At 44.5% G+C, this 23,684-nt stretch overlaps 2 protein-coding genes and 1 non-coding gene across 3 annotated transcripts; 2 read left to right on the top strand and 1 right to left on the bottom strand.

Moving 5' to 3' along the window:
- Positions 1-5,560: 5,560 nt before the first annotated feature.
- LOC119651396 (iron-sulfur protein NUBPL) lies at positions 5,561-12,139 on the bottom strand. Its single transcript, XM_038054977.1, has 3 exons — positions 11,983-12,139; positions 11,787-11,928; positions 5,561-6,267 (listed from the first exon to the last, which is right to left on the bottom strand). Exons 1-3 carry the CDS (start codon positions 12,013-12,015, stop codon positions 5,573-5,575), a joined length of 870 nt encoding a protein of 289 aa, XP_037910905.1. The 5' UTR covers positions 12,016-12,139; the 3' UTR covers positions 5,561-5,572.
- Positions 12,140-12,379: 240 nt separating this feature from the next.
- On the top strand, positions 12,380-18,777 carry LOC119651275 (deoxynucleotidyltransferase terminal-interacting protein 2). Its single transcript, XM_038054780.1, has 4 exons — positions 12,380-12,609; positions 17,536-17,843; positions 18,288-18,452; positions 18,548-18,777. The coding sequence occupies exons 1-4, from the start codon at positions 12,450-12,452 to the stop codon at positions 18,758-18,760; spliced, it is 846 nt and encodes a 281-aa protein (XP_037910708.1). The 5' UTR covers positions 12,380-12,449; the 3' UTR covers positions 18,761-18,777.
- LOC119653287 lies at positions 17,936-18,221 on the top strand. Its single transcript, XR_005249682.1, has one exon. It is a non-coding gene; the product is annotated as a small nucleolar RNA U85 (small nucleolar RNA).
- Positions 18,778-23,684: the final 4,907 nt, after the last annotated feature.

The following is a 23,684-nucleotide window of genomic DNA, read 5'->3' as shown; positions in this document are numbered from 1 at the left end:
AATAGCTGGTATTAGCGGTGATCAGGGGTCAAGCAGTGCACTGCAGGATGAACTGACGCGGAACATAGCTCCCTGAGGCCAACCTATCTCTTTCTGCAGATAAGCTGTCTCTCCTCTGGGGCGTTGCTTGGCTTTTCAGGGGCCAAACCTCTCGTCTACCAAGACCGTTAGTGAGTGGTGATAGCCACACCCTGTACAAGGTGACCCTACTATTAACAAAACGCTACGGATCTAGACTGGGGAGTCGAAAAACACCTCCCCCAATCCAGGGTGTCATGCGAACCGTGCCCATTGGATAGTTTGCGGTCTGGCGGTACCTGACTGTATTCGATTGGAACCTCACTGATACCTGGTCGCCTCAGTGAGTAAGTTAGACCTTACTGTGCTACGGGGGGCTATGGCACGGCGAACCTCCTAACCCCCATACTCGTGGGAATCAAATGAGTACAAGCAGCAAAGAAAAAAAAAACGAAAACCAACAAAGCGGGGCCCCGTACCGCACAAAAACTGGTTAATCAAGCGGAGGCACATCTCCGAAATACTGAGAGACAGGTGATTACACCCAAGAATGGAGAGGTTGGGACGTCAAGCAGTGGATTCAAGGTTAACATTGGTATGACAACCAGCGAACACCACTGCTAAAAAAGCAGGGACCAGCAAAAGCACATCTGAGATAAATATATCAAACTCAGAAAGGAGACAGGTCTCAGTATCGCAGGTGTTAAATGGTAGCTGCGCTATCTGAAGGAAGGCCTGAAACCAGAAAAGGCCCTTAGGAAGGCTCGAGAAAGCGGGAAGCAGCAGAAATCAGCCCGCGTGAAGGAAATACTCCCAAAAAATCCAAACCTAAACCCAAGGGGGGAGAAAACCCGGGCAGGTCAGGGGCGAAGGCAGGACTCACGAAGCCAGCCATTAGCCAGGCTAGTGCGGTCAAGGGCATTCGACTGGCCATACTGCCAAAAATGCTTCCGGAGCAAATACTCACTCGTGAGGAGCAGGAAACCATTGAGGACCTTGTCGTCAGGCAGATGTGCAAGGGATGGACTTCGAAATTTATGTTCACCGGGATACGCTTTCGACCAGGCCATATACTGGTGGACTGCGCGACGGAAGACACTGCAGAGTGGATTGGAACCATAGTTCTTAGATTGCCAGGCTGGGAAGGGGTGGAACTATCAACGTGTGTTGCGGATGATATACCAGGAGCCCATATGGTGACAGTTTTTCTCCCAAAAGCCGCAACAATAGAAACGGAAGACCTTATGGGCCTCCTAATCGCCCAGAATGAAGATCCCCATACCCGACTATGGAGAGTCTTCAGAAGCAAGATGGAGGGCAAGGCTAAACTCCTCACGATCGGGGTAGATGACCGATCCCTGGAGGCAATCAAACGTCGGAGTTGCCATATCAACTACCGATTTGGCAAAATACCCGTGCATGTGCACAGGGAAAAGCCGAGGAAAGACACCTCGGAGGAGACACCGGGTGAAAAGCATACCGAGGTCCCTGAAGAAGTCTTGATAGCCATAGAGGCGGAAAGGACCGGATCAACCAAAGAAGTAGACCTGCTACTCAGTGAAGAGCAGAAGCTGGACGACCTAGGACCCCAAGGGCTCAGGGTGGACAGCGTTGCGCTGGAAAGCGCCATGTCGGAGGAGGAAGGCGATACTCCGACAGTAGAGAAGTGCTCCAAACAATAACGAAGCCAATGGCCAGCAGCACTAAGATAGCCCAGATAAACCTCCACCATTGGAAAGCTGCATCTGCAGTAATTACAAAGGCAAGATCCAAGGAGAACATTGGAATAGTGCTGCAAGGTCTGCAAGGAGGAAGCATGCAGATAATTTGGGACTACTCTTGCGAAAAACCAAGAGCTTGCATAATTCTTAAACGTAATTTAAAATACATATGTCTTTCAGAATTCTTAACCGGGGACCTTGCGGCTATCCAAATCTCATTGGAAGCCGGGAGGAGCACTCGAGGGGCAGTCGTGGCATCGGGATATTTCCCAGGAGACGAAATCCGGGCTCCACCGGAACAAGTCGCAAAACTGGTGAAGTATTGTGAGAAGAGGGCGTTACAACTTCTCCTCGGCTGCGAAGGCGCCCACCACGAAGTCTGGGGAAGCAGCGACACCAATCAAAGAGGTGAGTACCTTCTTGAATTTATTCTTAACAATAAGTTAGAAATATATAACTTAGGGAACATTCCAACATTTGTGACCAGCACTAGACAGGAGATACTAGACATAACTCTAGGAAATACTCTTGGCTTGCGTAGGACGTTTTCGACGCGATTCATCCTGGCGGATGTCAGCTTCCCGATTTTAGGCGTAAACTTCTTGTGTCACTATGGGTTGCTGATGGACTTGCAGAACAGGTCCCTTATAGGCTTCACAACCAACCTTAATTCGTCAGGCCAAATCTCATCTCTTCCTAACAAAAATCTTTCCGTACTTTTGGAGGACATTACTGGCTCTCGTGTTCGGGCACTCCTCAAAAAATTCAGCCAGATTACTACCGAATGAAGTCTCTCTAAACCAGTGAAGCACAATGTGCAACACCACATTAACACTACTGGTTCCCCTATCTTCTCGAAGGTGCGTTCTCTACCACACCAGAAGCTGGCTATTGCACGGAAAGAGTTTGAATAACTTATGCAACAGGATATCTGCAGACCTTCGACCAGTTGTTGGTCTTCCCCACTCCATATGGTTCCTAAGCCAAATGGCGAATGACGCCCCTGTGGGATTACAGAAGGCTAAACGCACAGACTGTTCCAGACCGATATCCTATTCCACTCATCCACGACTTAGCGCATCATCTCGCAAACTACCGCATCTTTTCGACCTTGGATCTAAACAAGGCGTATTACCAAATCCTTGTAGCTCCAGAAGACATTCCAAAGGCGGCAATATGCACACCCTTTGGACTCTTCGAGTTTACACGGATGACTTTCGGGTTGTGCAATGCGACGCAAACCTTTCAAAGGTTCATTCAATCGGTCCTGCGAAACCTCAACTTCTGTTTCGTATATTTGGATGATGTTTTGGTCGCTTCTTCCTCAGAGTCTGAGCACTTAGTCCATCTTGAGTGCATTTTTCGTCTCCTTGAGGCCGGTTTAGTCCTAAATGTTGATAAATGCAAGTTTCTCCAAACACAGGTGAGATTTCTCGGCCACTTCATTTCCCCTGACGAAATACAGCCCGACCCAGATAAAGTGCAAGCAATTACAAGCTTTCCGCGACCAAAAACTGCGAAGGATTTGCCGAGGTTCTTGGGCATGTTAAACTTCGATCGTCGTTTCCTGCCCAAGGCCGCCCAAAACCAGCCCGTTTTGAACGCGTATTTGTCTGGCCCCAAAATAAAGGACACACAAGAGATTTTGTGGTCTGAAGAGGCTGTCCGCGCTTTTGATAAAACCCGACAACAACTGGCTGATGCTACACTCTTGGCATTTCTTGGACAAGATGCACCCCTAGCCGTTTTTGTTGATGCGTGTGACATCACAGTAGGTGCTGCTCTTCACCAAAGGGTGAACCAATTCTGGCAGCTGTTGAGCTTCTTCTCCAGACAGTTAAACCCCGCTCGACGGAACTACAGTACCTACGATCGAGAACTGCTCACCTCGTACTTGAGCATTAAGTACTTCCGCTTCTCCCTAGAAGGCAGGCCGCTCATAGTGTTCACGGACCATAAGCCTCTCACATTTCTTTGAAACGAAAGCCCGACAAAGCGTCCCCTCGTCAGCTTCGACACCAGAGCTTCATAAGTCAGTTCACGTCCGACGTACAGCACGTGTCCGGCAAGGACAATATAGTTGCTGACGCTTTGTTACGTGTCTCCGAGGTTAACATCTCCGCCTCACTCGACTTCTCGGCTATCGCCAAGGCACAGGTAGATGACGTAGTACTTCAGAGCCTCAAATCCAACCTCAAATGTAAATTTCGGGAGTTGCCCATCTTCGGCTCGAATTTCTCTCTCTGCTGCGAATACTCGGAACAGGACCCCGGCCACCTTTCGCAAGGAAGTGTTCCACGCGGTTCACGACGCAGCGCACCCAGGCATCAGGACGTCAAATCGGTTAGTCACCGAGAAATACTTCTGGCCCTCCATGAATAAGGACATTAACTCCTGGGCCAGAGACTGCATCGCATGCCAAAAGTGTAAGGTCACCTGGCATGTAAGAAAAGAGGTGGGCTCATTTCCCCGCACCATCAAGCGGTTCCACACCATACACCTCGACATCGTAGGCCCTTTGCGAGACTCGCACGGTTACAAGTAAGGATATTATGGCGCAATCCTGTGCCGAAGCCCTCTGTCGAGAATGGATCCCTCGCTTTGTCGTCCCTGCAGTGATCATCATTGACCAGGGAATGCAATTTGAGTCCACCCTTTTCTCGGAGTTAGGCAAACTTCTGGGATTCAAACGCCAGCGAACTACCGCTTACCACCCGCAATCCAATAGGATGCTAGAGCGTTGCCACCGGACGCTGAAAGCCGCCATTATGGCTCGCGATGATCTGTTCTGGACTCAGGTCTTGCTTCTCGTCCTACTCGGCCTACGAACAACCCGCTGAGAGGAATTTGCTGCCAGCCCCGCGGAGCTGATATACGGGGAGAACCCAAGGCGCCCAAGCGATCCGGTCTTAGACAAGAGATCACAGACAGGGTGTCACAGATTCGGGATTGCTGCGCCTGCTGAAAGACAACCTGCGCCATAGGATAATCAGATTCGACATTGAGGGTAACTCCGAAATAAAAAGAATAATAAGGAGTCCCAGGAGAACGGATTGGGAATCCCACGCAACGCACTTGAGCAGCAACATTGCCCACCGCGACATCAGGAGAGAACTGAAACTAGAAACAGTGGTGGAACACTTCAACACAGTCGTCATTGACGCACATGAGGTCAGCTGTCCGGCTAAAACAGTTAAGTCATCAAGGGATGTACCATGGTGGAACAGGAACCTGGCCAGAATGAGAACAGAGGCACGAAAACTCTTCAACCGGGCAAAAGAAACCGGGGACTGACAGAGGTATAAAAATGCACTGACTGCGTTTAGCCACGCGATCAGGGAAGCAAAACAGAACAGCTTCAGGGAATTCTGTGAAAGGATCGAACAGATCAGAGAAGTAACCAGGCTTTACAAGGCTGTAGACAAAGACAGGACAATATCCTCTGTCTATTTGAAGAAGGAAGATGGAACATTTACCGAGAATGAGGAGGACAGGATGCACCTGCTTCTCAGAACTCATTTCCCGGGGTCCTACCCCATGGTGGCAAGTGACAACATTCTACCTGACACCCCAGCAACGAATTTGGCTTCGTCAAAAAATAGGGAAGGCAGATAAGGTTTATCAACGTTCTAAATGATTTAATTTAAACCTCCAAGAATGTTCAGTAAATATTGCCCCAGAACCTCAATTTTAACTCGTGTTTTTGTCAAGACGATAAGTTTTGAATATATCAATATTTTCACTCCCTTCTCTTTAGCACAATGTGTTTTCTGAATTCTATTTACGATTTACATTGGACCTACTAAATATACACTATTTGCTGATTGTAAAAATTACTTTTTATTCTTATCGTCTATAAATTTTAAAATTCTTTCTCCTAATCTCTCGAATTCTTTCGAGTAATCCGAATCGCGTTTTTTAAGTGCCATTGGCATTCCTGTATCACAGCATTCAGTTATTGATCCATCAATTGGGATACTTGCTATAACCTCCACTCCCAAATCTTTGGCATACTTTTCTGTAACATTTCGGAAAATTTCAATCTTACTTTTGCAATTGCTACATATTGCATGGCGCATGTTTTCTGATAATCCTATGAGTGGAACTCCAAATTTTTTATACATCTCAGCTCCTCGTGCTGTGACATCCAAAGCGGCTACTTGTGGGGTACTTACTAGAAGTACGCCTGATAAAGGAACGTTTTGGGTTAATGACAAATGTATGTCTCCAGTTCCAGGAGGTGTGTCGACTATTAGAATGTCCAAAGGACCCCAGACTGCTCCGCGAAGTAACCGTTGTAAAGCGGACATAACAAGGGGACCTCGCCACACAATTGGTCCACTTTGAACTAATAATCCCATGGATAAACATTTTACACCATAGTTTATTGGAGGTATCATTAGATTGTTTTCGTCGACTAGTGGCTCTTCTGAGATGTTCATCATGAGTGGCACGGACGGTCCAAATACATCCGCATCGAGAAGTCCAACACGTTTGCCCATGGCTGATAATGTAACTGAAAGATTCACTGAAAAATTCAAAAGATATTTTAAGAATTCAATAATGAAGATTAACTCTATTCGCGAATAAAGACGATTTATTTTTTAAAAAAAGATCTAAGCGGAGACTTTGTTCTATTATAAAATGGTCACCATGAGGTTCTAGTGTTTCATGTATTCAACTAAAGTCGGACCTCAAGGCGAAGAACTTACCTCATCGTCTCCCAGAGGGATTAAATAAGCGACCTCGATTGAGTTGCTACATTTACACCAGTTTATAAAAACTATATGTCTGTAATGCCCCCGAAGCATATCTGTGTTATGGCACTTAAAACGTTTCGTACTATGGAGTACTATATATTCACCTCTCATAATAGGATTATGCATGAAGTGAATATTTCTATATGAATTATGCCTCAGACTTCCCCCATCAAATCCTAACTCGTCCATTTGGCCGGACGAGCGTTAGGGGAGAATTCAACGTTGCCTACTTCACTGGTAGAAACGACCAGTGCTGGTATATTCCTCAGATATTACTATATGTACAAAAACCAACTTTTGCGGGGAAACAAACGGCGTTCTATTTCTCCCTTATAGCTAGAAACATCCTGATATACAAATATTCTGTGAATTTATCTCTGGGGTGAATTAAGTTACGCGCCACGTTCAAAAAGCTTATCAATTTCTAGAGCAAGCCAACTGCAGGTTGGGGATTGATTGATTGTGCCCGAATTTAACAGCTAGAATACATACCACTTTATGATCAAAGGAAATGGTGATTGTCAGGGAGATAGTAGACTTCGTAAATAAATTCGTATATTGCATGGGCTAGACATTCTGGACATGAACAAAGTAACACGATAAAATTGTGGAAAGCACTGTGCTTTTGTAATCGGGTAAGCCTAGTGGTAGTAGATACTGGACAGCAATATCCCGATAGTACGTCAAAAACCCTAGGGTACGTTGTGAGAAAAGGATATTTGCCATTGCACAAGCAGGGAAGCAGATTCTAGCTCAAATAAAAATAGTTCCGGCGCTTTTTATGGCATCATCAAATAATTTGTAAATAATAAAAAGGTGGATCTTGGATTTCATCACAATCCTAAAGTCGTATAACATCTAGTTGAGCTCCACTTGTTGAATTTTCCTGTTATAACCAAATTAACATCTTTGAATCTTTGTGGTGGAATGTATGGAGATCAGACAACTATCTGCTCTTCATTGATTTCAAGAAACGTCCAAGAGCACCAACAGGAAGTGTATCTATGGTACCTGAAGTAGGAGAAGCATTCCAGGGGAAGTCACAATTATTATATTAACAACAGATAAAATCTCAGAGAAATTTGGAGTGTAATGCGGAATCCGACAGGGATACATTCTGTCTTGGTCGGAGGACTTGGAGGGGATGGGTCATATCATCTTGACTACACGACCGGTATCTGCTAGCTCTTACTGATTCATGAAAATTTGTCAACTGACCTTTGATGTGGAGGAGATAAGGAAAGTCGAAAATAGCAACAAAAATAAGTTCCATTCATTGTTAAATTGCTGGTCATGCCTATATTATACAACACAATCTACTAACCCAGGATTGCCCGTACCTGGAACTAAGAAGTGCGGTGAGTGTAAGTTTTATCGCAGTTTTTTGCAGGAACTAAAAATGGCGGTCAAAGGGTAGTATATGTCCCAGGGCGAAATGTGGATTCCTACCCACGATGGGGCATAAAACCTAGGAAACGCCTGCGGAACCAACACCAACCGTTCTACTACCAAACCGTATCTCCACCTCCACATGATCGCTGGGAGTTCTTTCTTTATGAAAAACTGCACCGAGAAGGATGAAGGCGACTCTCCCGCGCCTAAAAACGGGACAAAATGTACCAATTAGTCCTCCAGGTTGGGGGTTGGGTAGGGCTGACAACCTTACACGGAAAACCGAGCCTCGAACAGGATGGATTTTACAACGACGAACCCGGCAACGACAACGGATTAATGATTTGCACATTTTCTCATGGACAGGAACCGGTTTCCTGGAGAAGAGCCGCTACACCATATATTATAGCGGCCATCTAGTAAACCTTGTGCTCGGAGTAGGTTGCTTAGTCAGCCAAAAAATAAAACCTGCTGTTATCGGCTTTTAAAATATAAACGAAAGGCTGCGTTTGCGAGGCAAATTTAGAAATATAGGCTTCATAAACGTCCACGCCCCTATAGAGGAGACTGCAGAGTCGGAGAAGGATACCTTCTTCGAGGCAGTTGAGCGGATCCTCGAAGCCTGCCCCAAATATGATATCAAAATCATACCTGGAGACTTCAACAGTCAAGTAGGGACGAGGCCCGTATTCAGGCGATATGTTGGCTCCCATAGCTTACATAGGGATACCAATGATAACAGACTGCGCAGATAGCAGTATCGCACGAAATGGTTGGTGGAAGTACCTGGTTTGCGCGGAAAGCGATCCACAAACATACGTGGGCCTCTCCACACGGGACCACTTTCAACGAAATTGACCACGTGCTGATTGCACGACGCCACCTGTCAGCCTTGATAAATTTCAGAAGATATATGGGGGTGGGGGGGTCAATATAGACTCGGACCACTATTTCGTTGGCATGGTGCTCCGAGTACGAATTACAACACCACCTACACCTACCTACTACTGACAATCAGCTGAGAGTGAATACTGAAGCAATCCACAACACCTATAAGAGGGAAATGGATGCCGCAATAACCGCAGACAACAGAGGTCTTGGAGACGAAGCATCAACAAATGATCTTCACAACCAGCTGAAGAACGTTATCATTGATACGGCTACAAACATACTTGGCCCCAGCCGCAAAAAAAAAGTCGGAACGGCTGGTTTGACGATGAATGTAAGCTAGCTAAGGAACGGAAGAATGCTGCATACCGAGTAATGTTGCATCCTCAAAGGACGTGGGCACGCGCGGAGGCTTATCACGACTAGGCCGACCCTGTGGCCAGATAAAGGCAGCAGGATCACTCTCAAGACCATTCGACATCAACAACGGTCTACGACAAGGGATGCCCTATCATGCGTCCTCTTTAACCTGGCCCTGCGCGAAGGGTACGATTCTCTTTAAGTCCACCCAAATATTGGCCTATGCTGACGATATCGACATCATGGGAAGAACGACCCGACACGTACAGACTGCCTTCATCCAGATCAAGCAGGCGGCAATTGAGGCGAGATCTTGGGCTACACATCAATGAAGGCAAGACAAAATATATGGTGGGAACGTCAGCACCAAAAACCGGTACCGGCCGTCAATAATAAGTACACGGAAAAATGCATGACCAAAATTTGATTTTGGAAATATTCAAGTGTATTCCGTTCTTCTGAAAAAATCTGTGTTTTCTGTTTTCTTTCATTCCCGCAATTTCCCTGTACAGTATGTATTAATGAATGATGATGATGATGATGACAACTTTTTTCTCCACCACCAATATAAAATTTCAACCAAGATTTGAAAAAGATTCTATGACAATTACAAATATTGTTTGGAGAAATTTTGAAACAACAACCCACAAATTTGAAACAACAAACAAAAATGGTATAGAAGAGATTTAACATAGAATCCTATCAGGGGACTCAAATAGACTAATTAAAATAAGTGTTCTCGTAGATATTATTGATAGCCGGGACCGAGAAGAAGAATTAGTGTAGAAAGAAGAGTCGGCCGCCATTTTGTGTGTATGTGTGTGTGTGATGAAGACGACGTGTGTGATGAAGAATACCTCAAAGAATTCCTTCAAAAATTTATAAAAAAGATTTGAAAAGGATTCTAAGAAAATTCACAAATATTGTTTGAAGAAATTTTGAAAAATTTTATGATTTCGGGAGCCCGACTTTTTCAGAAGGGCTGCCTCTCAGGGAGGAGTAGAAACCCCAGTAGGAGGTCAATCTCTCTACATCTGATGACCTCATGACTACGATTTCCCTGTTATGAGTGGAATGATGTTAAAGAGATCAGAAGCTGAAGTTACATCTAGGAGCCATGATGAATGATGGTGATGACTACTTTTTCCTCACCGCTAGATAATTTTACATGTTTCTCTTGTGAAATATGTGGATACACATTGGAAAAACTGATGACATTCGTATGTACCTTATTTAATTTCATAAAGTCTCTTGGTCCCACACCGAATTTTAGCACGAGAGAGTACTCTCTGCCACCACTACTCTCCTTGCAACTTTTGAGTTGATGGCTAATCATCACTCTCAATGCAAGGATATTGATGCTGTCATGTATTATCACGGTCAACTTCTGCGCTAGTTAGCTGATGGTTTCATAATCATTCTGCTTCCCACCACAATCGCTTATTCGTGTTAAGAACAAGTCAGATGATTCGTGTCAGAAAAACGGGAAGAAATACACTTGATCAAGTATAGAGTAGCGTGCGCAAACTGCATGCAAACTCCACAACTAGTCATCATTTCAATATACATAAGATGAAACCAACTACGATGAGGAAATCGGCGTACGGTTGTTGTCAGCCAACAGAGCCTATTTCAGCTTACAAAAACTGTTCCGCTCGAGACGTCTCACCATAGGGTCAAAGCTTTTACTGTACAAGACTTTCCAGTCCTCATGTATTTTTCGGAGACTTGGGTTCTTAGCAAGAAGAATTGCGAACTCTTGGCCGCGTTCGAGAGAAGAATCCTCCGAAGAATTTTTGGCCCCCTACATGAGGATGGACGATTCCTTAGCCTACAGAACGACGAAATCTATGAGCGATACTATGACCGTCAAGTTGTGGATAAAATCCGGCTCAATAGGTTACGGTGGGCTGGTCACTTAACCCGTATGAATGAGGATGATCCAGCCCGGAAAGTCTATAAGGGCAATATCTATGGTAGAAAAGGAAGACGAGGCAGACCCTGCCTAAGATGGGCGTAGGTCAGGACGCCAGACAATTTTAGCGATATCGAATTGGTGGACTTCGGCGCAAAACCGGGATGCCTGGAGTTCCTTATTAAGGTAGGCCTAGATCTGTTACCGATTCTTGCGCCGTTGATGATGATGATGCGCGCAGAAGATTTTCGCTGCTGTTTTTCTGCATCCGGCCATGCGTACGGTTCTAGTCTGTTGTGGAAGGCGCTGAATAAGAAATACCATATAATGAAACCAAGCTTGCAGTAACCACTTGTGCAGGTGTCACTGGGACTCGGTATTGCCCGGCAAATGACCTTCTGCACTTCCTCACCCTGGACCACCATATTAAATACGCTATAGCGCGCAGGCTAGAATCTACAAAAACTTTTGCCACTAACGCGTGTTGATAACACACACATTTTCCTTCGCTTTGCCATTCATTTCACAATCCAGGTGGCAATCGAACAGGATAGCAAAAAATTAGATAATTAACTTATATTTACAGCCAAGTAGAGATTCCTGGTTCCTTCAACTCGTTACTTTTTCAGGAATAGCTTTATTAGCGGCTTTTTTAGTTAATAAAACTCTCCTGAAGTCAGTTATCCTTCACAATTAAGAAAACTTGATGAGGTTCAAAATTTGGATACATACCTGCTGTAGTAGATTTACCAACGCCTCCTTTCCCAGATGCAACCACTATGATATCCTTGACATTGGGAATAGGTGTTTGCTTGGGTAACCCCCGAGCCATTAGATCTGCCTGGCGAGCTGTTGGCTTCGGACTATATGCCCGCTGTATTGAAATAATCTTTCAGTTTGAATTTTCAACCATTCAAGTTATACTCACCGTTGATATCACGGCTAAGCTTCGGAATATCATTGTTAGTTAAAGACCGAAGTCTTCATGTTTACATCAAAATGTAAATCAGCTGATTGTGCCATATAACCTCCGATTTGATTGGAAAGGGTGGAACCAATAATGGTGAAAAGTAATCATTGCTGAAATTAGTATCTTGATGAATATGTCCATGGACTTCTTTTTTTAAAATCATCTTTAAAGATGGTAATTAGTATTTATTTTTTGTCTCAAACGGTCAACTAACCTTTTCCGCGTAAGCTGAAGTTCACATTCTACGTAATAGATGGCGCGTCATACTTTTTGAAGGTCTAAACTTGTTTGGAAACTTGAAACCCCTATTTCGCTGTGAACAGCTGATTGAAAAAGGCAGAACGAGGTTAGCTGCCTTTGACGTAAGATTGTTGACACACGCGGGTTTTATCAAGGAGTTGGGTCTGCATATTCCTCCGATTGCGATGGATTTGTTCGTCCTCGACACTGCTGGTGATGAGGATCTATTGATTAAAAATTCAGAATCTTCTGTAAGAAAATCTAAAGTCCACAAGAGGCTTTTATCCAAGGAAAATGATGCAGAAAAATCAGCGTCTGAAGCAGAAGGAGAATCGTGTCAGAATGGTAAGTTTTTATTAATTTCTTAACCACACCGCGGAATTGGCCAACATAATATTTTATCATGTATTGATAGACCAGTAGCTTCCTCCAAACGACAATTTTATTTTATACCTTTGAATGGCATTTATCGAAATCTGTGTTTAATAACCGCGTCGCGTCTTCTCTCAAAATGTCTAGACTTTCCCAAGAGTCCAAGGTTGTCGTTCGGTTTATGTGCCGCAAGAGTTCAAGATTTTCGCGTTGAATGGTATGGGCTTCCTCGACTATGTGCGCTGCCACTGATGATCTTATGCACGACGTTTGTTTCCGAACACTACTTACCGCTTCCTTGATGTGTTCATTGAATCTAGTCGTTATCATGTGTTTAGTCTGTCCTCTGTATATTTTATTGCAGTTGCTGCACGTTATTCGGTAGATCCCGCTTTTTTCCTCCACTGCCAAAGGATCCTTGACACTTCTCTGTAGATTGCGCAAGGTGGACGATCGACTCGAACCTACGACTTCCAGTCGGTACTTTTTTACCCAATTCCTGATGTTGTTAAATAGGTAGGAATATGGGATACTTATCCGTCGGAAGGTTACCTCCTTCTGCTGCAAAAATAGTGTTGTATAGGCATGCATATTGTGTTGCTTGACCTTCCTTCCAATCAATTTCTCAATAGTCTGAGGGTTATACCTATTCTTCTCAATAATATACTGTCGTTTCTTATTGAAACCGTACTCTGAAAGAGGGTATGTAATCAGTCGGTGAATCATGTAGCCCATTTTCGGGAAAATGTGTGGTGCGAAGTTGCTGGTATCGTTCTCTGCGTTGCTGTAGGCTTAGTTAGTTAGTTTAGTTAACTGAGGGAGCCGCAACTCCGAGCACTCAGGCCATTGTACTATCTCCGTAAGTTGCCTATTCAATGGCTTCCCGCCTACGGCGGGCGCAGTCTTTAGCGAATCTAAGAACATTCTCCAGAGGCAGAGAGTGTGCAGATTCTTCATTGAAGAAAACCTTGCCAAGGTGTCTTCGTCTGAGATCTGCGAATGCCGGGCAGCTGCATAAAAAGTGCAGGGCCGTCTTCTCCTCGTCCTCACATTGGCTGCACATAGCCGAAACCACTACCCCAATCTTTTCCATATGGTAGTTTAAGGAGCAGTGTCCCGTCAAAAAATGCCGCCCGACTGTCCGATTTTTGTCGCAGACATTCTTCTGCTGCCAATGAAATGGCATATATCTTCGCCTGGAATATGGTCGTCATTTCTCCGAGGGGTCGGGCCAGTTCTATAATCGGATCGGAGAACACCCCTGCGCCCGATCCATCCTCCATGACTGACCCCTCGGTGAAGATTATTAGGTCTGTAATCTGAAAAGACTCATAACCACTTGTGACCATTCTTCTTTTTCGGTGATTACGACAGTGTATGTCTTTTCAAAGACGAATCTGGAAACCATATGATCGGTCGGCATCAGGGCTACCGTATGTTTTTCAACGAATTTCCAGATAGACGCATGACCGTTTGATTGGCCGCCTTTCCACGCCCCAATGGTATCTAGCCTATATGCGTCGTTGGCCGCTTTCCGTTTCACCTCCAAGTGAATGGGGGGTAAATTTAGGATAGCTTCAAGTGCCGCAGTCGGCGTAGTACTCATTGCTCCAGTAATACTTAGGCAACCAAGTCTCTGAATCTGCGTTAGCAGCTTTCTGCTGTTAGCAAAGTTCAGTCTTGGCCACACTGTGTCCGCGAACTTGCCGGTAATTATTACAGCTAGGTTGTCCGCAAATGCTTGCGCGAAGACTTTTTTCGTCCTCCAGGAGCTACAGAAGGGTATCCATTATCAAGAGCCATAACAGTGGAGAGAGAACCCCTCCCTGTGGGCAGTCCCTAAGACAACCTGCTTCAATAGACTCCTGGCCGACCGATATGCGAATTTTTCTCCACTCTAGCATGTGAAGGATCCAACTGATTAGTAGCGGTTCGATTCCATGCTGTCTTGCCGCGAATGAGGCATAATTGAAGGCACCTTCGATGTCTACGAATGTGCCTAAGGCGTATCCTTCTTCGGACATCGCCTTTTCAATTTTTTCCGTAAGTTCATGGAGTGCTGTCTCCGTGGATTTGCCTTTCTGGTAGGTGTGTTGCCTATGGTGAAGTGGCCACTTAGGAATGTGTGTATCCCTTATGAACCGAAGGACGTTAGGCTGATCGATTGAAAGCTTTTTGCGTCTGTGTAGGCGGGTTTTCCTGGTTTGAGAATGAACAGCACCTTCACATCTTGCCATTTAATTAGAATATAAGCATGTGTTAGCCATGCAGGATATATAATCCGAATGTGTAGACCCAGGGCACCCACTCCCTCTATTACTAGCGCAGGGATGATGCCATCCGGACCTGCAGACTTGTATCTATGGAACGAGTTAAATGCCCATTTCATTCGCTTCAGTGATACTACTTTGCATGCCAGATTCCAGTCTCTCGGTTGAAGGCTGTATGCACCTGTTGGCCCCTAGATTAGATTTTGGATGCTGCCTGGGAAGTGCACTTCAAGCAAATGGTTTGCCGTTTCTTCATCGCTTTCTGTGTACTTCCCATTCTGTAAACGTAAATAACCCAGTTTCTGGCTACGTTCTTTAACCAGAATCCGCTTCAGCTTTGAGGTTGCCTCAAGAGAGTTAGTCTCTTCGCAAAAGCGTTTCCAAGATGATCGTTTAGCCGATCTTATGCTCTTCTTTCGAGCCTCCTGTGCCTCTTTATAGCGATTCCAGCTAGTGCCTGATTCACCCTTCAGGGCACGATTAAAGAGCATCCTTGTCGTTTTCCTGTTTTGCCAAATCCGAGTTCCACCATGGCTTTCTTCGAAAGCTTCTCTCATGCTAGTTGTGATCATCTGGGTTGTCTTCTCAATTCCAGCAATGGACTTGATACGCTTTCCAGGGATTGTAACTCGGGCGCTCAATTCTATTTGAATCATCACCCAATTTGTCTTCCTCGGATTCCGAAATGAAGTGGGTGGAGGTGGATCCATGCCCATAACCAAATCGATGAGTCTGTGATCCGACAGTGTGATATCATTTGATACTCTCCACTCTCCGATCAGAGATGCGATGTCAGGAGATGCCACCTGACTCGCCTGCTATTACCCCTATGCCCCTACTTTTGGCATATTGGATAGCTCTAATGAATGTTCCACTGCGAACGTCTTCTGCGTCGTAAGGAAAATATGCAGAGCACCAGAGTATCTCTTTATCTCCCTGTTGAATTTTTATGGTTAGCTTAGCCGATGTGGTGTCGCCATCACGTAGGTCGTTAACCAAATTAGCCTGGAAGTCTTTGGAGACTACCATGCAGGTGCGGGGTCGATCGCTTCCATTGTCATACAATAGTCAGCATGTTGGAAGTTTAGGCCCCTGACTACCCCACCAACAACCCACGTTTCTTGGATGAGGTATGAGGTGCTGTAGGCTTACGGTATATCTCGAACTTAAGCTTTCCGCTAGAGTTGACAATATTTAGATCCAGGAAGGGTAGAGCCCCATCCTTTCTACCTCTAGTGTAAACTCAATTTTATGATGAATCTTGTTTATAGAGGAGATGACAATGTCGTCTACATAACTAAACCATACTTTAGGCATTATTCCCCTCGATTCAATTTCTTGATGACATGAATCTTTCAGTGAGTAACGGCGAGAGGGGGTTCCCCATCGCTACTCCCAAGGTAGTTTTGTAGAATTTGTCCTGAAATGTAAAATAGTTTTCGTTCATGCAGAGCCTGGCAAGGTTTGCATAGATACGAACTTTTCTTCTCCATTTCGGGCTAGATCCAAACTGGCTCAGCCATATCTCGATTTCGAAAACTAACTCTCTTTCACTGGCGTGTTGGGAAACAATGCCTTTACATCGAACGACACCATCACCTCGTCACCATCCATCCTCTCAATGCGTTGCAGTTTCCGAGTTTACACTAGAGGTAGAAAAGGATGGGGCTCTGCCCTTCCTGGATCTAAATATTGTCAACTCTAGCGGGAAGCTTAAGTTCGAGATATACCGTAAGCCTACAGCAACGCAGAGAACGATACCAGAAACTTCGCACTACACATTTTCCCAAAAATGGCTGCCTATAATTTCTGAATACGGTTTCAATAAGGAACGACAGTATATTATTGACACCGCTATTAAGAATGTGTATAATACTCAGACTATTGAGAAATTGATTGGAAGGAAGGTCAAGCAACACAATATGCATGCCTATACAACACTATTTTCGCAGCAGAAGGAGGTAACCTTTCGACGGATAAGTATCCCATATTCCTACCTATTTAACAACATCAGGAATTGGGTAAAAAAGTACCGACTGGAAGTCGTAGGTTCGAGTCGATCGTCCACCTTGCGGAATCTACTGGGAAGTGTCAAGGATCCTTTGGCAGCGGAGGAAAAAAGCGTGATCTACCGAATAACGTGCAGCAATAAAATATACATAGGACAGACTAAATGCCTGATAACGACTAGATTCAATGAACACATCAAGGAAGCGGTAAGTAGTGTTCGGAAACAAACGTCGTGCATAAGATCATCAGTGGCAGCGCACATAGTCGAGGAAGCCCATACCATTCAACGCGAAAATCTTGAACTCTTGCGTCACATGAACCGAACGACAACCTTGGACCCTTGGGAAAGTCTAGACATTTTGAGAGAAAACGCGACGCGATTAATAAACACAGATTCCGGTAATTGCCCTTCAAAGGTATAAAATAAAATTGTAGTTTAGAGGAAGCTACCCCTTGTCTATCAATTTTAGACTTAACTACAAATAGAAGACAATATCTAACCTCTTAGAAATTTATCATGTTTTAGAGCCAATTCTTCTTCATCCATTCAAGTTCAATAATTTAATTTTGGGTGGAAATTTTCTTGGATAATAATCTCAAAAATCTACTTTTTCCCAAGACCTACCAGCATATCGAAAAGAACTCGCAAATTTTCTGAAGAGTACCTTAACATCATACCCAGCGCAGAAAACCACAAAGTCTAAAAAAAATGATTACGATGACTTCGCTGAATCCATGGGATGGCCACAAGGAGTAATTAAAGGCAAACACAATCCACAAGCTGGCACGTCCTCGTCACAAATCCCAGTGGATGATGATTTCACTCGGCCAAACCTTGACGAACTCAAGTCGAGCACCTTAAAAGCTATTGAGAAAAAGGACAAATTAGAAAAGCCGTCAGCAAGGCAGTTGGCCAAAATGAAAAAGGTGAGAACATCCTGTCATTAAACATATAAATAAATTTACCAGAAAAAATGATTTCGTCTGTGATGATAATTCGACACCAGAATTCAATCGATTCGCCGCGAAGGAGCTTATTTTCTAAGACTCAACTCAGAGCGGGGAAGTTTCACCCGCTGTAATCTTAGGGTTTGTCTTTCAGTTTGGGCTTGCCTTGTAAGGCCGGCGGGACAGGAATTCGGCTGCAATTATCAGACTATTGTTATTGCTAAAGTTCATAGATTAACAATTTAGTTATTGCACATATGAAAAATATCTCAATGAAACGTAAACGGGAGGCTCTGGGTAGAAAATAGGTTCTGGTGATTTGATGACCTTTGATGAATCTTTAGTAATCTGATTGACGAATTCGTTAGTTCGTGTCTACACTTCAGGTGTATGTAAATTAAGGTTAATTTTATGTTATTTTAGGCTGAACGCGATAAAACCAAGGGCAAGAACTGGTTCAATATGCCCGCCCCAGAACTAACCGAGGAGTTGGAAAGCGATTTGAAAGTCCTTCAGATGAGATCCGCTTTGGACCCTAAACATTTCTACAAACGGAATTCATTTAAAACACTCCCTAAATATTTTCAGGTGGGTTTTACTAATGTACTGCACTTCAATTGCTTGATGCCCGCAGTGCAATTTTCACGATTTTATTTTTCAACCGTGATTCGTTTCCTTTTCAGGTTGGCACAGTTCAACATTCAGCATTGGATTACTTCAGCGAACGAGGTGAACGTAAGAACAAAAAGCGTTCTCTGGTCGATGAATTATTGGCTGATGCCGAATTCCAGAAATATAATAAACGTAAATATAAGGAAGTTATGGAAAAAAGACGGAAAACTGGTTACCACAAAGCTAACCAGAAAATGAAAAAGTTAAAAAAGAAAAAGAAATAAAATCTTTATATATTGAAGTAGTTCTTGTTTGAATTAGCGTTCATATAATGCGGATTGAAAGGTGCCAGTAGACTCTAAATGTTTCCAGTTGACGTGCTTTGTTGTTCTTACTTTCCCTGTCAATATTCAATTTCTTTAAGGAAGTTGATCGCGGCGGACATACCATCCGATGCTTTTTTAAGGTTTTGTGTAAAACAAAATCGGTTTACTGTCTGTCAGCTCATACGCACTTTTCTCCAAAACGGCTGCACCGATTGAAAGAAATTTCGTGGACATATTTAAACTATGAAATCCCTTCCAATCTCAATTAGTACTTTCATTAATTCTGACGTAAACTACAATATAGAACAGTAGGCGGCCAAAATGAACAAACTGAAACAAGATTCATTATCGGGAACTACCCAACACAAAACTTAAAATAAGAATTAATTGTATTAATTTCGCGTTTATTTACTATATCCTAAAGATCCTGACAGAAAAATTAATGAGAATAATTGACATACCAAAGGAATTCTCCCATATATGAAGAAGCGCGGTCAAAGGGTAGTATAGGCCCCAGGGCGAAACGTGCATTGGGACCCAAGATGGAGCATAAAACCTGGGAAACGCCTGCTCAACTAACACCAACAGCTCTACTACCAAACCCTATCTCCACCTACACGTGGTGACCGCTGGGAGCTCTTTCTTAATGAAAAGCTGCAGACGGAGAAGGATGAAGGCGAGTCTCCCGCGCCTAAAAACGGATAGGGCTGACAACCCTACACGGAAAACCGATGTTACGAAGCTACAACAGGAGACTCGGACTGGACGGAATACACAACGACGAACCCGGCAACGACAAAGAAATAACGATTTGCGCATTTTCTCATAGAACGTGCGCTCCCTGTACAGAGATGAAGATGCTGAGCAGCTAGCCCTGTCCCAACAAAGGGCTGCTATAACAGCGTTACAGGAGATGCGTTGGACAGGGACCGGTTTCCTGGAGAAGAGCCGCTATACCATATATTATAGTGGCCATCCAGTAAACCAACAACAATCCATATTGGATCAGGGCCTTGAAGTGTGTTAGAGCACTTCATTCAAGACTGTAACGGTACACTAAAGTATATTGTAGGAGACAATGTGGTCAGCATTGCGCCCGCCCGAGATTATTACCCTGATTTTGACTCAGATACTCATTCACAGCTGAGTCGACTGGTATCCGACGTCAAATCACGATACAAATCCTACTGCCACCAGTGAGATTTGAACCGTGACCTTCCGTACGACAGCCTTGTGCTCTAACCACTCAGCTATCCGGACACTAGTAGGTTTCTTAGTCAGCCAAAAAGTGAAACCAGCTGTTACCGGCTTTGAAAACAAAAGCGAACGGGTATGCACTCTGCGCTTGCGAGGCAAGTTTAGAAATATAAATCTTATTAACTTTCACGCCCCTATAGAGGAGACTGCAGAGTCGGAGAAGGATACCCTCTACGAGGCAGTAGAACAAACCTTCGAAGCCTAACCCAGATATGATATCAAAATCATACTTGGAGATTTTAACAGCCAAGTAGGGAAGGAGCCCGTATTCAGGCGATACGTTGGCTCCCATAGCTTACACCAAAATACAAATGATAATGGACTGCGGATTATTCAATTAGCAGTGTCACACGAAATGGCTGTTCGAAGTACCTGGTTTGCGCGGAAAGCGGTCCACAAACATACGTGTGCCTCTCCAGATGGGACCACTTTCGACCAAATTGACTACGTGTTGATCGAACGCCGCCATCTCTCAGCCTTGATGAATATCAGGGGGGGGGGGGGTCAATATAGGCTCGGATCACTATCTCGTTGGTATGGTGCTCCGGGCTCGAATAACAACACCACCCAGAATCCCCTCTGACGATCAGGTGAGAGCTAACACTGAAGCTATCCACAACACCTATGCGGGCCTCAGAAATAATGATAAAAATCAACCCACTTCAAAATTTTTTAAAGTTAAAAAATGGAAGAAATGATTGGTTTTATGAAGAATTTTCTTGGCATTCAAGAAAAGCGATGCATATAGACAAAATATAGAGTGAAACAGAAGATGATGAGAGAAAATTACGAAAACCATGGACAAGCTAATAAAATATTAAAGCAAAAGAAACGAAAAAATTTTGATGAGGAGTTAAAAAAATGGCGACAGCATTGCGAACAACATAAGATAAAGCCTACAAAGTAGTGAAGAGCCTGAGACGTGGATATCAATCCAAAACCAATCCTTGTAAAAACAAAGTAGGGGCAATCATTGGGAACGAAAATGAAACATGTGAGAGATGAACATCTTATTTCAAAGAACTCCAAACTCAACTCAATCACCAGAACTAACAAGAATTATGGTGGAGCATAATAGGAATATTGAATTGCCAACTTCGCAACAAATAGTCAACAATGGAAGGGCCAAAAATGAACGCTGGACCATGAAAACTATTCATAATTTGGTTATCTCCATCTAGAACCACGAACAGATCCACAAGAGGGGACAAAAAAAGTGATATGTCCTGCCTATTTTAAAAACTAGCTGTAGATACAGGAGAGCAAAACTCCGAGAATAAAAAAGTTAAAAAAGGTACGACCGCGTGTACGCTACGCGACGGGCACTACATTCGGCACAACCGCCGCGACGCGGAATGCTCATATTTTACTAGCGCGGCAGCCAACTGCAAGCAACTATATATTTTGACATTTCAACAGGTGGATACAAACCAAAACTGAAAAATCGTAGCAGTCAACTGAGTTCATTACATGGAATGAACCGCCGACACTGCAAAATATTCTCTGCCATGCAACTCAAGTGTGCTTTGATGCCTACAAAATAATATTAGGTTGTTGCACATGAATGGCCGATTTGGCAATCAAGTGAAGTTAGTTGGAACTTTGCTGTATCAAACCACCACCAGTTGGCGCCGTTGGTGTCGGATAATGAAGTATAAACATTCCTACATTTAATCAAGGAGACATTTCAGTTTTGACCATCGTTGTGAAAACAGTGAATAAAAGGATGGAAAAGACCCAAGAACGTATACTTTTTCTGTATGAGCTCAAACCCGGTTATAAAGCAGCGGAGGCGACCAGGAACATTAAGAGGTGATACGGTAAGCGAACGAACCACACGGCGGTGGTTCGAAAAATTCCGGTCAGGCGACGTAAACCTTCAAAGTGGGCCACGTGAACATCCAGGACCATCGATTGACAACGACGATCTGCGTTTGCTAGTCCAATCCGACACACGTCAGTCTGTGAGAGACATTGCAGGGAAACTGGGCGTACACTATTCGAAAATTTTCCGCCACTTGCAACAACTTGGAACGGTGGAAAAGCTCGACAAATGGGTTCCGCATGCCCTTACGGAGCAAAACATCGCGCTTCGAATGGAAATTTGCAGTTCTTTACTCTCCCGCAACAAAAGCGATCCCTTTTTGCACAGAATAGCGACATGTGATGAAAGTCCTGGGGGTTTTACGTGAGTACCTGCCGTGTAGGCATAATCACACGGTCCTCTTCGGATCATACCAGTGGATGCGAGGCCTATCTAACACCTCTGCTGCAACTAAGGGGTACGGCGCCCGAGTTGTACAGCGCAACTCCACGCTTGAGCTCCGAGGAGCTCTGCCCGCGATGTAGGCATAACCACAACCACCATGAAACTCCCACTAGTTCCAACCGCTAATAACCGGGCCGAGAACACATCCTCTAGGAATTCTCCTAGAGCATATGCTCTCAGAGGGCCGTCCCGGTTCCCATGGTACCAGATAACCTCCGGTGAGGCTTCGTGGCCGAAGCCACTTCAGATGAGTCCCTTTCAGACTCGGGTCTGATCGCCCTCCTCGAGTACGTGGGAGTGACATGTGATGAAAGTCCTGGGGGTTTTACGTGAGTACCTGCCGTGTAGGCATAATCCCACGGTCCTCTTTGGACACGGATTGAATTTGTGACCACAATCAGAGCCCCGCCATGCAAGCACAGCGGTCCTGGTTTATACTGAGTGCAGGCTCAGCATTCATACCAGTGGATGCAAGGCCTATCTAACACCTCTGCCGCAACTAAGGGATACGGCACCCGAGTTGGACAGCGCAACTCCACGCTTGAGCTCCGAGGAGCTCTGCCCGCGATGTAGGCATAACCACAACCACCATGAAACTCCCACTAGTTCCAACCGCTAATAACCGGGCCGAGAACACATCCTCCAGGAATTCTCCCGGAGCATATGCTCTCAGAGGGCCGTCCCGGTTCCCATGGTACCAGATAACCTCCGGTGAGGCGCCGTGGCCGAAGCCACTTCAGATGAGTCCCTTGCAGACTCGGGTCTGATCGCCCTCCTGGAGTACGTGGGAGTGACATGTGATGAAAAGTGGATATTATACGACAATCGTCGCCGATCAGCACAATGGCTAGATGCTGATGAGTAACCGAAGCATATGCCGAAACCGAGCCTCTATCCGAAAAAGGTAATGGTGACTGTTTGGTGGTCTACAGCTGGAGTTATCCACTATTCTTTTTTTGGCACCTGGAGAAACTCGAGGAAATGCACCAAAAATTGAGTATTCAACGGACGAGATTAGTCAACAGAGATGGGGTGATACTCCTTCACGACAATGCTCGACCTCATATATCCAGAACAACGGTTCAAAAGTTGAACGAATTGCAGTATGAGACTCTGCCTCATCCACGATATTCACCGGACCTTTCGCCAACCGACTACCACTTTTTTAAGCATCATCATTTTTTTGGCTGGCCACTTTGAACGTATGGATGACACTGATACCTAAAAGGGTATTCGAAAAGAGAGCAAAAGGACGAAGACTGGTGGAAAAGCCTCATAACGCTGGGTAGATTCTGTTGACGAAAATAGCGCATGAGTTTGAATTTCGAAAATGGAGGACGTGACTGATTGGATCGG

Source organism: Hermetia illucens, chromosome 3 (assembly GCF_905115235.1).
Source record: "Hermetia illucens chromosome 3, iHerIll2.2.curated.20191125, whole genome shotgun sequence".
NCBI lineage: Eukaryota > Metazoa > Arthropoda > Insecta > Diptera > Stratiomyidae > Hermetia > Hermetia illucens.
Note: the sequence above shows the minus strand (reverse complement) of the source record. Positions and strands in the feature narration are given on the sequence as shown.

What these genes read in the sequence shown, in the direction of transcription:
- LOC119651275 (XM_038054780.1), top strand. Translation starts at nt 12,450, where the DNA reads ATGGATTTGTTCGTCCTCGACACTGCTGGTGATGAGGATCTATTGATT. An exon ending in AGGAGAATCGTGTCAGAATG is followed by an intron (nt 12,610 to 17,535) that starts GTAAGTTTTTAT and finishes CTTTTTCCCAAG; the next exon opens with ACCTACCAGCATATCGAAAA. An exon ending in AGTTGGCCAAAATGAAAAAG is followed by an intron (nt 17,844 to 18,287) that starts GTGAGAACATCC and finishes ATGTTATTTTAG; the next exon opens with GCTGAACGCGATAAAACCAA.
- LOC119651396 (XM_038054977.1), bottom strand. Translation starts at nt 12,015, where the DNA reads ATGATATTCCGAAGCTTAGCCGTGATATCAACG. An exon ending in GCTTAGCCGTGATATCAACG is followed by an intron (nt 11,929 to 11,982) that starts GTGAGTATAACT and finishes ATTTCAATACAG; the next exon opens with CGGGCATATAGTCCGAAGCC. An exon ending in TGGTAAATCTACTACAGCAG is followed by an intron (nt 6,268 to 11,786) that starts GTATGTATCCAA and finishes TGAATTTTTCAG; the next exon opens with TGAATCTTTCAGTTACATTA.